Consider the following 13031-nt stretch of genomic DNA (forward strand, 5'->3'; position numbering starts at 1 on the left):
CGCTAACTTGCCATCGGGAGCAACTTGGGGTTCAGTGTCTTACCCAAGTACACTTCGGCATGTGGAGTCACGTGGGCCGGGAATCGAACCGCCAACCCAGAATTCTGAGTGCGTACTGCAAGCCTGGGTCTGCTGATGACTTGTTCATTTAAAATGCAATATTGTTTCTAAAATCTGATTGGCTGAGCCCTGTCAACCTGTAGATTCACAGTAACTTAATTCAGTATTAATGTGACCGGCTTTAAACCAATAAAACCACTAAAATAACCCAATCTTTGCCCATTTTGTTGGGAAGCAACCCATGTTTACTGCTAACAGACTATATTACATGTTGGAAGAATTTGTTAATTTTTTTTTTTTTTTTTTTTGGTTTGAACGCTGGATTTGGAATGATATTGTATGTGTTTCTGCTTTAGAAAAGCAAAAAGCCACTCAAGGGCATGTGCTAGTGATTTTATAACAAGGAAAGAAAGAACAGAACAAGACAAAACAAGACAGTAAAATAAAGCCCTGTGTGATGTGTAAAATGCTTTTTTTTTTTTTAAAAAAAAAAAAATTTTTAAATTTGTGTCAAATTGATGTTTTCATGGTCACAAAAAGGGAAAACTGACTACAATCCAACTCAAACCCAAAGATGAACTGCACAAAAGGACTCTTGTTCCAATCACACACTCCAATAACTGCTAACACTTGCCTTTCACAGGAACTTCCAGTGAAGAACAATGCCTGCCAGTGCATGAGAGAGAACGAAGGAGAGCGAGATGGAGAGAAAGAGTCATGGAGGGGGGGGAGAGAGTCATGGTGAGAGAGAGAGATAAATAGAGAGAGAGAGAGAGAGAGAGAGAAGGGGGGGAGAGAGAGAAAGAGAGAGAGAGAGAGAGAGAGAGAGAGAGAGAGAGAGAGAGAAAGAGTCATGGCAAGAGACACAGAGAGAGATAAATAGAGAGAGAGAGCGAGAAGCGGGGGGAGAGAGAAAGAGTCATGGAGAGAAGGGGGAGAGGGAGAGAAAGAGTCATGGCAAGAGAGAGAGAGAAGGGGGAGAGAGAGAGAGAGAGAGAGCGAGAAGGGGGGAGAGAGAGAAAGAGTCAGAGAGAGAGGGGGAGAGGGAGATAAAGAGTCATGGCGAGAGAGAGAGAGAGAGAGAGAGAGAGAGAGAGAAAGAGTCATGGCGAGAGAGAGAGAGAGATAGAGATAAATACAGAGAGCGTGAGATATATATATATATATAGAGAGAGAGAGAGAGAGAGAGAGAGAGCGAGAGAGAGAGCGAGAGCGAGAGAGGGAGATATATATATAGAGAGAGAGAGAGAGAGAGAAGGAGAGAGAGAGGGAGAGAGATAAATATATATATATATATATATATATATATATAGAGAGAGAGAGAGAGAGAGAGAGAGAGAGAGGGAGAGCAGCCTGAAAAAAAAGCAACCACTGATCTAAAGCCCTTGACAGTTTAAACAGAGCAGGTTGAGAAACGCACGCGCACACACACACGCGCAGACACACACACACACACACACACACACACACACACTGCTGTAACTCTGTGCAGCTCTGTGGTCCAGGTAAAGCAGAACAGCCAAAACGTCAGCAGGGAGACAGATGGACAGACTCATGCAGCATATTAAAGAGCACACAGTGACCTGCTGTATCACACTGCTGCTGATTTACTGAGCAGCATGAAATAATGACGAGTCCAAGATATCAGGAGTCGAAACTCAGAAATGTGCCCAAAAAAACCAGAGTGAAATTTTCAATGCCTTGTTTTTCAGAGCAGATCTGTCATACAAATAGGGTGTACAAGATGCAAAAAAGGCCCTGGCCAGGTCAGATGCATAAAACATCTGCTTTATTGCTGAGCTGAAAGGTAACACAGTCAGATAACTGTTCGTCTGTCTAGAGTTTCAGAAGAGAAGCTATGGCTGAGGGAATTATTTATTCCACACGGCACGAAGCCAGGCTTTTACACCAACATGAACTCTAGGATTATGATTAAGTCACAATCCAATACTTATCAAATCAGTCAAAAACATTCGCCGATTAGGATCCGTTGGAATTTATTCAGTAATCAAACACAAGTAAGAACTAGAGCATCTGCTAGGCCTCATCTGAACCCCGTGTTTTATTTCATAGTGGGAAATAAAAATGTGTTGAGAAAGATTCATGCTCCTGAGGACTCGCATATGCGTTAGTATAAGAACTGACTTGGCTTTTATTCCAACCAACATGCTCAGTGACCCCTGAACCAGAGGGCAGAATTATATCGAATATATTAATAGACATTTAACATAACAACTGCTCTATTAAATTGTACTAAACCATAGGAATTTATTTACACACCCATCCCATTACCAGACTGTCCTAGAGCAGATTTCCCAACAACACCCACGCCATGCCACCAAACATCAGTTTCATCTAAAAGCACACAATTGAAGCATATAAAAATAATAATAATAATAATAATAATGAAGCACAAATTAAACAAACGAGCCAAATGCGACAATAACCGAAATATTAAATACTCAAATATCATCGAGGTTTACTTTACGAAACCTGCTAAAACCAATTTCTCTATGATTGTAACAAAACTTGTGCATGCTCTAATATTTATAAAAACAAACTGTATGCATGTATTCATGTAGTCTGTTTGTGCCTTTTACAAAATTCAGGAATAACCATAAAATATATATTAAAATTGCTTACACGACACTCACATCACCTACATTCCCTTAATACATCATCTTCAGTAGCCACTTCATCATGTATTACACTTTATCCCGCATTTATACATATTTATTATATATCTGAGCAATTTCAAAACAACTACCTCGACTTCAGGGCGCACAGCATTATACTGAACAAAACAACTACACATACCTGCACTTCATACCAATTATAGTCGGACTGTTATATATCCTTACATTATATTCTCGTACTTTCCCGTTTTCTAATTTTATGTCACGGACAGTCGTGAAAAGCATTTCACTACACGCCGTACTGTGTATGGTTGTGTGCGACGAATGAAACGCTAGTTACTCTTGATTGCTCTTCATTTGTGCACATTGCGAAGCTGCGTTACAGTAGACTGATATTGTCTGAATGATATCTCAGGGAGTTTGTTTGTGGTATGATGACGTGCCGGTGTCTTTGATGTCTATGAAGGCCGACGGGTGGAGCCATGAAGTTCTATCTAGTCCTCATTATCCCACTTCTGCCTCCTCCACAACACTGTTTAGAAAGTGTATGAGAGGATAGATGAAAATTAGAGCTAGCAGTCTAAGAGCATTTAACTTTATTCTAAATCAGCATTCATTTATTGTTTTAATTCTTGTGAATATAGGCCATGTAGAATCCGGTTCAAATCCTTTGATACGCTCACCAAGAGCCACCGAGGACAACCAAAAAAGTTTGACGAGCCAAAATACCTATGCGTCGGGAAAGATTTAATAACTGTCGAGACATTCGGAAGACTTGCATCCGCCTTTCGGAAAGAACGAAAAAAATAAATAAAAAGAAGTTAATGTGCATAGGCACAGTGTTCATTTTAAAGAGCTGCTGCAGTCTGATCAAGAAAAACCAATGCTCGACACTCCACATAAATATGGGCGTTATTGGAAACCATCTTTTCTGAATTGCCTAAAAGCCAACGGGGAAATTAAAACAAGTCAGACTTAGGTTCGCTGTAAATCTTGAATTTCACCACATGCCATCACTCTTTATAAAACAGTCCTCCGGCCCCCAGCCTCTCTGACTAATACACACATATGCACTGAAGGAGAAATGGGATTTATTAAGGAATTACCACCCACCCCCCCAAATCTAACAGAGACACCATTTCTTCCCCTTCCACCTTTATTGAACGGTAGTCCTTGGGCAGGTTGAGAAGTACACGGAAACGGATTCCTGCTCCGTGTCCTGAGGGCCAAAGACTACACGGCAGCTCCTAAGAAAGTACCGTTCTCGTAGTATGCTGCCGTTAAATGTTTAAAAAAAGAAATAAATAAAGACCAAAGGAATCAAACGACTCCATACGTCACATCTGGGCCACACAACCACACATCCTGAAGACAGCACTGCCATTCCACAAAGAAAATTGAGAACAATGTGTGTGTGTGTGTGTGTGTGAGTGTGTGCTGGGTGTGTGTGGAATGGGCTAGAAGTATACTTCTAGCTATTTGAATTTAGGAGTAGACAGCATGAGGGCTCACTGAGAAAGCACTCGTTTCATCTAAGAAGTGATGAACTACTCGAATGAGAAACGTATGCTATTAGTAGGCTCTTCATTTGGACAGCATTTCCTTACATTGAAGCAGCTGAAGAAAAATTATTATTTAAAAAAAAAAATTCAATTTACACAGGCTGCAATTTATTCGCTTTTATACTGACTACAATCGACTATGTTTACATGCACATCAAATTCTGGTTAAGGTCTATATGTTTATATGCGTACAGGCATCGTAATATTCCTTTATACGTGGTTGTTGCAAGTATGCCGGAGTTGCTATTCCTAAATACCTAGCCGATAGCTAAGAATATGTTCGCACCCACAATTCCTTGTGGACTGAGCACGCGTATATATATCTCCTTTCAGTGGATTTTCTGAATGAGATGTTTACATGCAACAGGTTTCCAATTAAAACAAGGATATTCCAGGGGTGGGAATCGGGCCAATCGGACTGCGGTGTTTATATCTCGATATAACTCGAGCACGTTGTTCAGCTGAGGCGATTCTACTCTCGATCCCTAAGATCAACTGCTGCTCAGTCATCAGTAAATGTTTCTTATATCATCCCTAAAAATGGAAAAGTGTCCTTGAGCATATTGGGAATACAGGTCCTATAAATATTCCTAGTTCGTGTCATTAAACGCACTATTTGTGACAGAAACACCAGTGTTACTTATCGTGGATTTTATTAACGTTGCTATTTATTAAGTGTTGTACTAACACGTTTTTTCCATTTTCCCCTAGATTTTTTTTTTTATGATTATTATCACACATGCTTTGCTTTATTTTTTACATAGATTTTGAACATGTTTGAATTTTTTTATTTATCCCATCCTTAAACTTATTTTATTCAATTAGCATCCTTTACGTGAAGCACTTCTGGCCTATTATTATAATCACGAAACCCTATGCATTTACCTGATATGGGACGATACTCTCGTGAGCCGTTCCCCATCTTCTGGCCTCTTTTCCTGCGTTGAGGTAGTTCGCAGCAATATGAGTGAGGCAAGCCACCTGAAAAAAGTACAAGAGAGAGTGTTTTAAATCGCCAGATCTGTCGGTAAGCTCATCACACCCTGATTCTCCAGCAGATCAGTGAACACATCTTGAAAAAAAACAAAACAAATAAACAAACAAACAAACAAACAAACAAAAAACGCTTGTGCGCATAGAAACCCGAAGTATTTCAGAAACCCAAACTGATCAACCTTACAATACACTGACCTCTACAGCATGCACATAATGCACTGAAGTTGAGTTTACCAGCTCGTCTGTTTGAAGAACAAAGACGGATTTTATGATGCCCAGGTGAGAAAAAGGAGACGACGGAGCAGCTGAAACAATATTTTTGCGATGTGAAAAAGAAAAAAAAAGTTCTTTAAAGCTGCGGACACAAACATTGACAGGAAGACGGAAAACTCGCAGAGATTAAAGAAAGGCCGTGAAGATTCGACGCGGTGTCATAGCAGAGTCTCCAGGAAAAAAGGCCCATCTCGTTCTCAAGGCCAGCCAGACCTCCACAGTGTTCCTGTCTGGCTCAGTGCCTTGTGTTTAACCCATGTATCACATCACAGCTGCTCTGTTCCACTGACCACCTCATATTAGAGCTCACATCCTGTACTGCTCTGTGTTTAAACAGCACTCGCCGGTTCACTTTTGTAGTAGAAAGAAAAGCATGAATGTCAATTCTTAAAATACAGACCTACATAGTTTTATTACACGGCAACAGAGCCGTGTTAACGTTAAAAAAAGAAAAAAACGTTTTTAGATCGCGCCTTTCCTGAGCTTTTATCACCATCACGATATCGCATTTAATGTCTTTCAAACTGTCTGTCCCACAGTAACAACCAGTAAAAAATAAATAAATAAAAATGAAAAGATTTATACCACAGTATTGGTGAATTCTCACTTCTCTGTATTGGTCAGAAAGTGTTGATTAATTCTCTATGACTGCATTTTTGGTTTTATATTAATGCACACATTCTGTTATGGTTTCTATAGTAACAGTAGTAAACAGGGCAGATGCTGAGAATAATCTAAACCTAATGATCAACAGACCAGAATAAAAATAAATGAATAAATAAATCAAATAAAAATCAAATCAAATAAAAAGTATTGTACGTGTATATAAGGAAAACATTCACTGGTGATACGGTGATGTTTTCTGCAAGGACACTTGCATTTAACATTTATGGAAGGAGTCTCCAGCGTCAGTGATTTGTAACGATCCAAGCATGGAGGCTGTCATGATTTACAGGTTCTCAGTAAGATGACAAGCTGCAGCTTAAGTCTGCTCAACTTCAACTGAGAGAAAAGAGAGGCTGGTGAGGAAAGGACTGTTTACAGCTGCTTTAAGATAATTGATACCAGGAACTGACTTGCTGTGTTGGATGTTCCCCTACATTATATGGGACTATAAATGAAGCACAAAATAATCACTGGCATGTTGCTGTGGTGTATGAGAAATTGCACACTGATAGCTGTCAAAGGAAAAATTTGTATCTCGTGCAAATTTAATAGACGATCATATACTTTAATCAGATTACACTTAGACACTTTAGAAGAAGGGCTTCTCATGCAGATTTTATCTTAGGAGCACAAACATGTTTCCCAACCTAAACACATCCTGTGGGGTGAAGGCATTTTAAAGAGCGCATGATAAACAATATTGTGATATATGTTACTGTCGCTACATGCCACAAGGCAAATACAGATGTGTTCCTCTGTATTTCATTACCCATATCACCATCAGAACACCAGCTGAGGAAATATAGTTTGCAAGAACGGTGTCCAATACATTTCCAGAGACGTTTCGAATCCATGCCAAGATGCATCAAAGCTGTTCTTCATGGCCCAAGACCTTACTAAGACACTTTACATTATTTGTTGTCCCCTCACTGCTTTATATGCTCCCTGGGATAGGCTCCAGGTTCCCCGTGACCCTGAAAAGGATAAGCGGTATAGAAGATGGATGGAGGGATGGACTACATTTACTAGTATAATAGTTTCACTATTGATGTGAAGTAGTACGTCTAAGATCAGATGTTGGCTCAGGTTCAAATCAGATTTCACCCTGAAATGATTACTCGGGCAGGTTCAGAATCCGAATCGCATTAACGTTATTGCTCCGAAGCCGCAGAGCAACATCTATATTCATGGCATGATTGTTTAAATACATTGACTAGCTATGATCCACGACTGTTTTCAATTTCATTCAGCGTCGCTCCCGATGGGAAACTCTCAGGCAGCTCTCTGTGGTCAGACACACTGTCCCTTTCCAGTTCACACCAATATATATTTAAAAAACAAACAAACAAACAAGCAAACAAACAAAAACTGTACTCTCCGAAGAACCCACAGAGGGACCCTCAAAAAGCCAACACTTCAGTCATCCTCCTCACTTTCACATCTCTTTATGTGCACTAATCATGCTGCGTCTTTCCTTGAACACTGTATTATATTATGAGGTAGCCATAGGAAATCACCAGGATACATTGATAAATCTTCTACACTCATGTTTTTCCAATTATTCCCAATTAAAGCAGAATTGCATTAGTCAAAGCGACATATCGTGGCTCTCGGCTTTCTCTGAGATTAAGTCTTGTACTTGGCATCACATCTAAGTGATAGAGAAATCTTTCAAGCTGTTTCCCCTTACCATGAAAAGGAACTAATCTGCTAGAAACATAAACAAACTTTACTCAAGTTTTGTTTTTTAAACTATGTGTCCTTGCAGTCTGTTTCCCCTTAGCATCAGTAGCAGCTCGGTCATTGCCGTAAAATGTACGCCTAATGCCAAAAGCAAAGTTTCTCAATCATCTTAACTAGTACCTTATTGCGTTATGGATTAAATTATGCCATTTTCAAGAACAAAACTTCTTGCATTAGGAGATTTCAACACATGACCAAGGGGAACTTTTATTTAATGGACATATAAATGCTAGCAATAACTGCTTCCCAGAGGTATACAGGAGGGGGGGGGGGGCTCAAGGAAAAGATCTCTGTAATGATCTTCCAGCATATCTTTAAGCTCATAATTGTGCTGCCGTAAAAATGTTCCATTACTGTGAGCAGGAGGATCAGTGGTTAACCCGCTAGATGTGAAGAAGGTCAGTATTCCTGGGCTACTCGGATCTCGTCACAAGAGACGTGACCCTACAGCCCTGTGGCGCGGAGATAAAACGGATATATCCCATATCCTATACGTCCCCTTTAGCCATTCTAGAAACACACACGAGCATAAACAACTACAGCAGAGCCTCAGAGCACCTAGCTTTAAAGTCAAGCGCAGCCAAAGCGACACTTTAAAGAAAAACGTGAAAAGGCAGACAATTAAAAACGCATGAGGAATAAGAAGGGCAAGAGTCCAAGAAATTATTCGCAAAACATGGAGCAAGAGGGGAGAAGGGGGGGTATTTATTTATTTATTTATTTATTTTTAAAAGGAGTCCAAGGAAAAATCCGAGTAAACCACAACAGACACGCTACAAACAATTGCATTATGGGAACACTTTCTTTGAAACCACATCCTCCAGTTCAACCGGTATCATCCAAGAGACATGGACTCATGGTTTAGTTCTGTGCAAAGTGCCAAGATGTCAGTTACAGGACAAGAAGAATGGAAAATAGCGCACTGACACGTTCCAGCACATTTAAAAGAATTTAAAAGAATCGAAAGCCTCTTGACACGACCGGCGAATACGATTACAAATTCTCGTCATGTATCATGAAGGATAACAGATCAATTTCAGTAATAAAGCATCTCATTATGAGTTTTTGTGCAATCTGCAGCAATGATGTGAAAAACCCCCCAGAAAACGTCAAGTTTGATTCAGTTTAAGAGGAAACATACGGATTACATCCTTCCAGAATGCATTACCTAACTCCCTGTGGCCAATAACGGTCAAGATAGAGGTTCAGCAGTTAAGTGGCCGTTTAAAGTACCGCTGTTCACTGTTAGTAACGCATGGAAAACATCAGTGTCATTCTTTATTATTTATTAGTGACAGAGGCTCACCTTTTCATTCTGTATATAACATTACACTTAATTTCACTTACTAATACTAACTTACTGACAGTCATTTATACTTACATCTCAGCTTTGTTAAAGTCTTGAATCTGATTGGTCAGAAGGTATAGATTCATTTTCTCTAACAGCAGCTCTGACAGTAATATTGGCTGTAATTCAGATCACAGGTTTATATTAATGCGCTCGTTCTAATCCTTATGGTTGCTATAATAATTCATTCATTCACAGGGACTTGTACGGTGGATGATAAATCATCTAAGTAATAATAAACAGACAAAGTAGGTTGTTAAAGAAAAACATACCGTATGGTGAAACTTACTATAAGAACACATTTATGTAACATTTACGGAAGGAGTCTCCGTTATTTGTAACAGTTTTATAGCATGGGAAAAATCTTTAGGAGAGAGGATAAACTGATTTTTTTTTTTTTTTTTTTTTGGTCTTAACTTTAAGAGAGGCAAGAAAGAGAGTAGTAAGAACTAACTTGCTTCATGAATGCTGCAAAACTTTAAATGTAATGATTTTTTTTTTTAAAGTGTGATTCATGAATACAATTAAAACTGTAATTGTGGGCAAAACACTGTAACATTTCATAGTGTGCAGTTATAGGAAAATAATTTTTGACACCACCGCATCATGGATTATTTTCCCATAACAGCACACACACACACATATATATATATATACACACACGCACACTTATATATATATACACACACATCATAGCCAGTGAAAACATATTGAACACAGGCAAATTTATGTATGTCTTATGAGATTATTATTAAACAAATCTAAAATCATTTTTTGATGCTTTTATTCATTTCGAGCTTTAAAATGTCTTTCTGCTGGCAGAATTTTGCTTCTAGGGATAGGAGCAAAAAATGTCTAGAAATATATTTTAATACCCCTACATTTAGTTTATTGTAATTTTATAACAGGGAATTCTAGAGAGATTATTACTATACTCACGACATGTTTACAGTGTACTTTAACTTGCACTTATTTACTTACTGACTTAAGGTGTTCCTGGATCATGCCTACGAAGGTGAAATATCTAAAAGTATTATTTATCATTGCAGATGTGAGCTGTACAGAAGAATTTCCGGTTCAGAGAGGCTGCTGTTACCTATTTCACAAGAACAAAGTGGAAAATCTTTGTCCAACATCCCGACTATGGAAATTAGCACACGTGAGAATCATTCCCAAATTCCTTAAAATGTCCTGGCTGAGATTTGAAAGCACATTACGTACATGGTTCCAATAGACTGAGCTCAGTATTTTGCGTACAAGAAACAGATTTATTTTATTTGTGCATTTGGGTGTGACTGTATGTCATAATATATATTTATATTAAACAAATGGACTAAATCATATATAATAAAAAGATGACAAAACAATCACAGTGCATGGGGGTGGTGGGGAGATGGGGGGAGCGAGAAGAACATGCTTTGTGGGTTTTGGCTTTCCATGTCAAAGGAAATAATCCTTGTAATTATAAATATTATTTTGAGCCGTTATAGTCTCAGTTCATATTAAAACAAAATGCAATCAGATGTTGCGCAGAGCAGAGAGATCTCTATTGTTGGAGATATGAATGCTTCTGTGTGTCCAGCTACAAGTTCAGCTCTGTGTTTAGTGGATTCATCTGGAAACAATGAAAGCCATCTGAAGTGGAGGAATGAGAGGATTCAAGTCTGCTTCATGGCAGACACTACAATTGTGCAAAAACCACAGAAAGATCTACCCTATTTCAATACCAGTAAGAACATTAAAGACTAGGTAAAAAACCTAGTCAGTTTGTGGTACTTTTTCCCCGTATTTTCTCAGTCTTGCTTGTTTTGTTGTCTTCCTGTTTTAGGCATGACCTCACATGGGGTCAGCCATGTAACTATCATCTGAACCAATTTATAGCATGCGAAAAAGGCACAGGACTAAATATTAGGGGATCTTTACAGTACCGCATTCATCTGGCAACCGTATTCAGCATGACTTCTTGAAGTTTTAGATCAGGGTTTAAGAATGCGATCAGTGAAAGCTTAGAAAATATTCGCGTAAATTTGGCATGAATATCAGCCTCAGAGCAGGGGAAAAAAAAAAAAAAAAAGCAGCAGGTTTAGGTTTGTGCAATATAATGTTTTTATCTTCTTTACCCAGTGTTAAACTGCAGCAAAATCCAGTGATGATGACATTGTATCACTGGACTTGCCATCATTTTTATGCATTTTGAATATGCTAGTACTCAAAAACACACCAAAAGTAGTAGCGCAATCTTTTCCTCCCCAATAAAACAGGAGACATACCAATTCGCATGAATTTGGAATGAGTTGTCCAAGTGTTTTTTGGCTGAAAATTGGACAAAAATTGATAAGTTTGACCGAAAAAGAGGAGACAGGCCTAAAATGAGTGATGATGATAATTACAAAACATTGTGGTACTTTTTCTCCCCTCCCTCCTCTCCTGCTCTGGTCAGTGCTCAGATGAGTTTAATCATTTCAAGCAGCAGATCAACAATGAAAACATGTCAAAAAGAGTACATCAAGTGCACGGGCGTCAGTAGGCCCTTTTTAGAAATCCATAATAAATCATGAACCTGTTAGTTTTGACTTGCAACGCTACCATTCTCCTCAGCTCCGGCGAACGTTTTGGAACAGACTCATCACTGCACAGAGCGAGGATGGAGAGGAAGCGGCCCGGTGGAGCAGAGAGGGAAAGGGCACGCAAAAAGAAAGCCCAGGGCTTCAAGTGCAGCTCAGTCTCATCTGTAAATACTGTAGCTTTGTGTTCGCTAACTTAGCTAATCAAGTATTAACCACAGTTTCACTACTAGCAAACATTAGCACTAATACTATCGTCACTCAAAATATGCTAAAGGACAGTATTATCTACTGTATAGTTATAATACTAAGTAAATTAGCAGACAAATATCCAAATTTATTATTTTAAATGTTGAAATTACACATACAGCTACGGCAAGCAACAACAACAACAACAACAACAACAACAACAATAACAACAAACACTTTTCCAAGCTATGAGTCATTAAAGGTAATATCATGTTCAATATTAGGATTTTTCAAAATAGATATTGTCATGATGTAGTTAGTATTGCGTTAACAGATATTTAGGCAATTTAGAAAATTACGTCTTCCCATATGTGAGGTTAAAAAAACAAACATTTTTTTTCTCCTATTTTTCACAATAAGGTGTAGAGAGTTAACCTGGCACTAGCTCTGTACAGCGGTCACACTTCAGGGGTCCAGCTGAGATGACAGGTAGAGGTCAATTAAGAGAAATGAAATATGCTTTAATATATTTGTATGAAATAGAGCATGGTTAAACGTCAGGATTTTTAAGTATTTTTAAGTCTCAAAAAAAAAAAAAAAACAACATTGCCCTAATATGATACGTTAATTTTAACTAAAAGAAATGTGGATTCTGTGCTCACAAATTACAGGGAGGTTAAACGGTTTTCACTTTCCAACAACGTGGAGACGGTTCTGTTCGTAGCATACATGAAAAAAATGGCAATAATAAGAATAATAATAATAATAATAATAATAATAATAAAAGTGTCTTCTGTTTGCCTCTCTTCTGCATTTAATGTACTTTTGTGAGTGAAAAGTAGGGAGTTCCTGGCAGCTTTGCACTTCTGGTGTTTGTTAAATGCTTGGCATACTTGGCAAATTAGGACTGATTCACTACCTCTAGGTTTCTTGTTTATGTTTTTTTTTTATGGGACGGCCATACTGTGTGCAATAAACTGAATTTAGGAAAGAA

At 38.5% G+C, this 13031-nt stretch overlaps 1 protein-coding gene across 4 annotated transcripts in view; it reads right to left on the bottom strand.

The window, feature by feature from the left end:
* The window catches only part of sugct (succinyl-CoA:glutarate-CoA transferase), a 122132-nt gene that overhangs the window by 77826 nt on the left and 31275 nt on the right, over positions 1-13031 (bottom strand). For all 4 annotated transcript variants that reach the window (XM_053636353.1, XM_053636369.1, XM_053636360.1 and 1 more), the window contains exon 9: positions 5144-5239. In XM_053636353.1, the coding sequence (XP_053492328.1) occupies positions 5144-5239 (96 nt within the window). The remainder of the gene's footprint in view (positions 1-5143; positions 5240-13031) is intronic.

Source organism: Ictalurus furcatus, chromosome 1, assembly GCF_023375685.1.
Source record: "Ictalurus furcatus strain D&B chromosome 1, Billie_1.0, whole genome shotgun sequence".
NCBI classification, from domain to species: domain Eukaryota; kingdom Metazoa; phylum Chordata; class Actinopteri; order Siluriformes; family Ictaluridae; genus Ictalurus; species Ictalurus furcatus.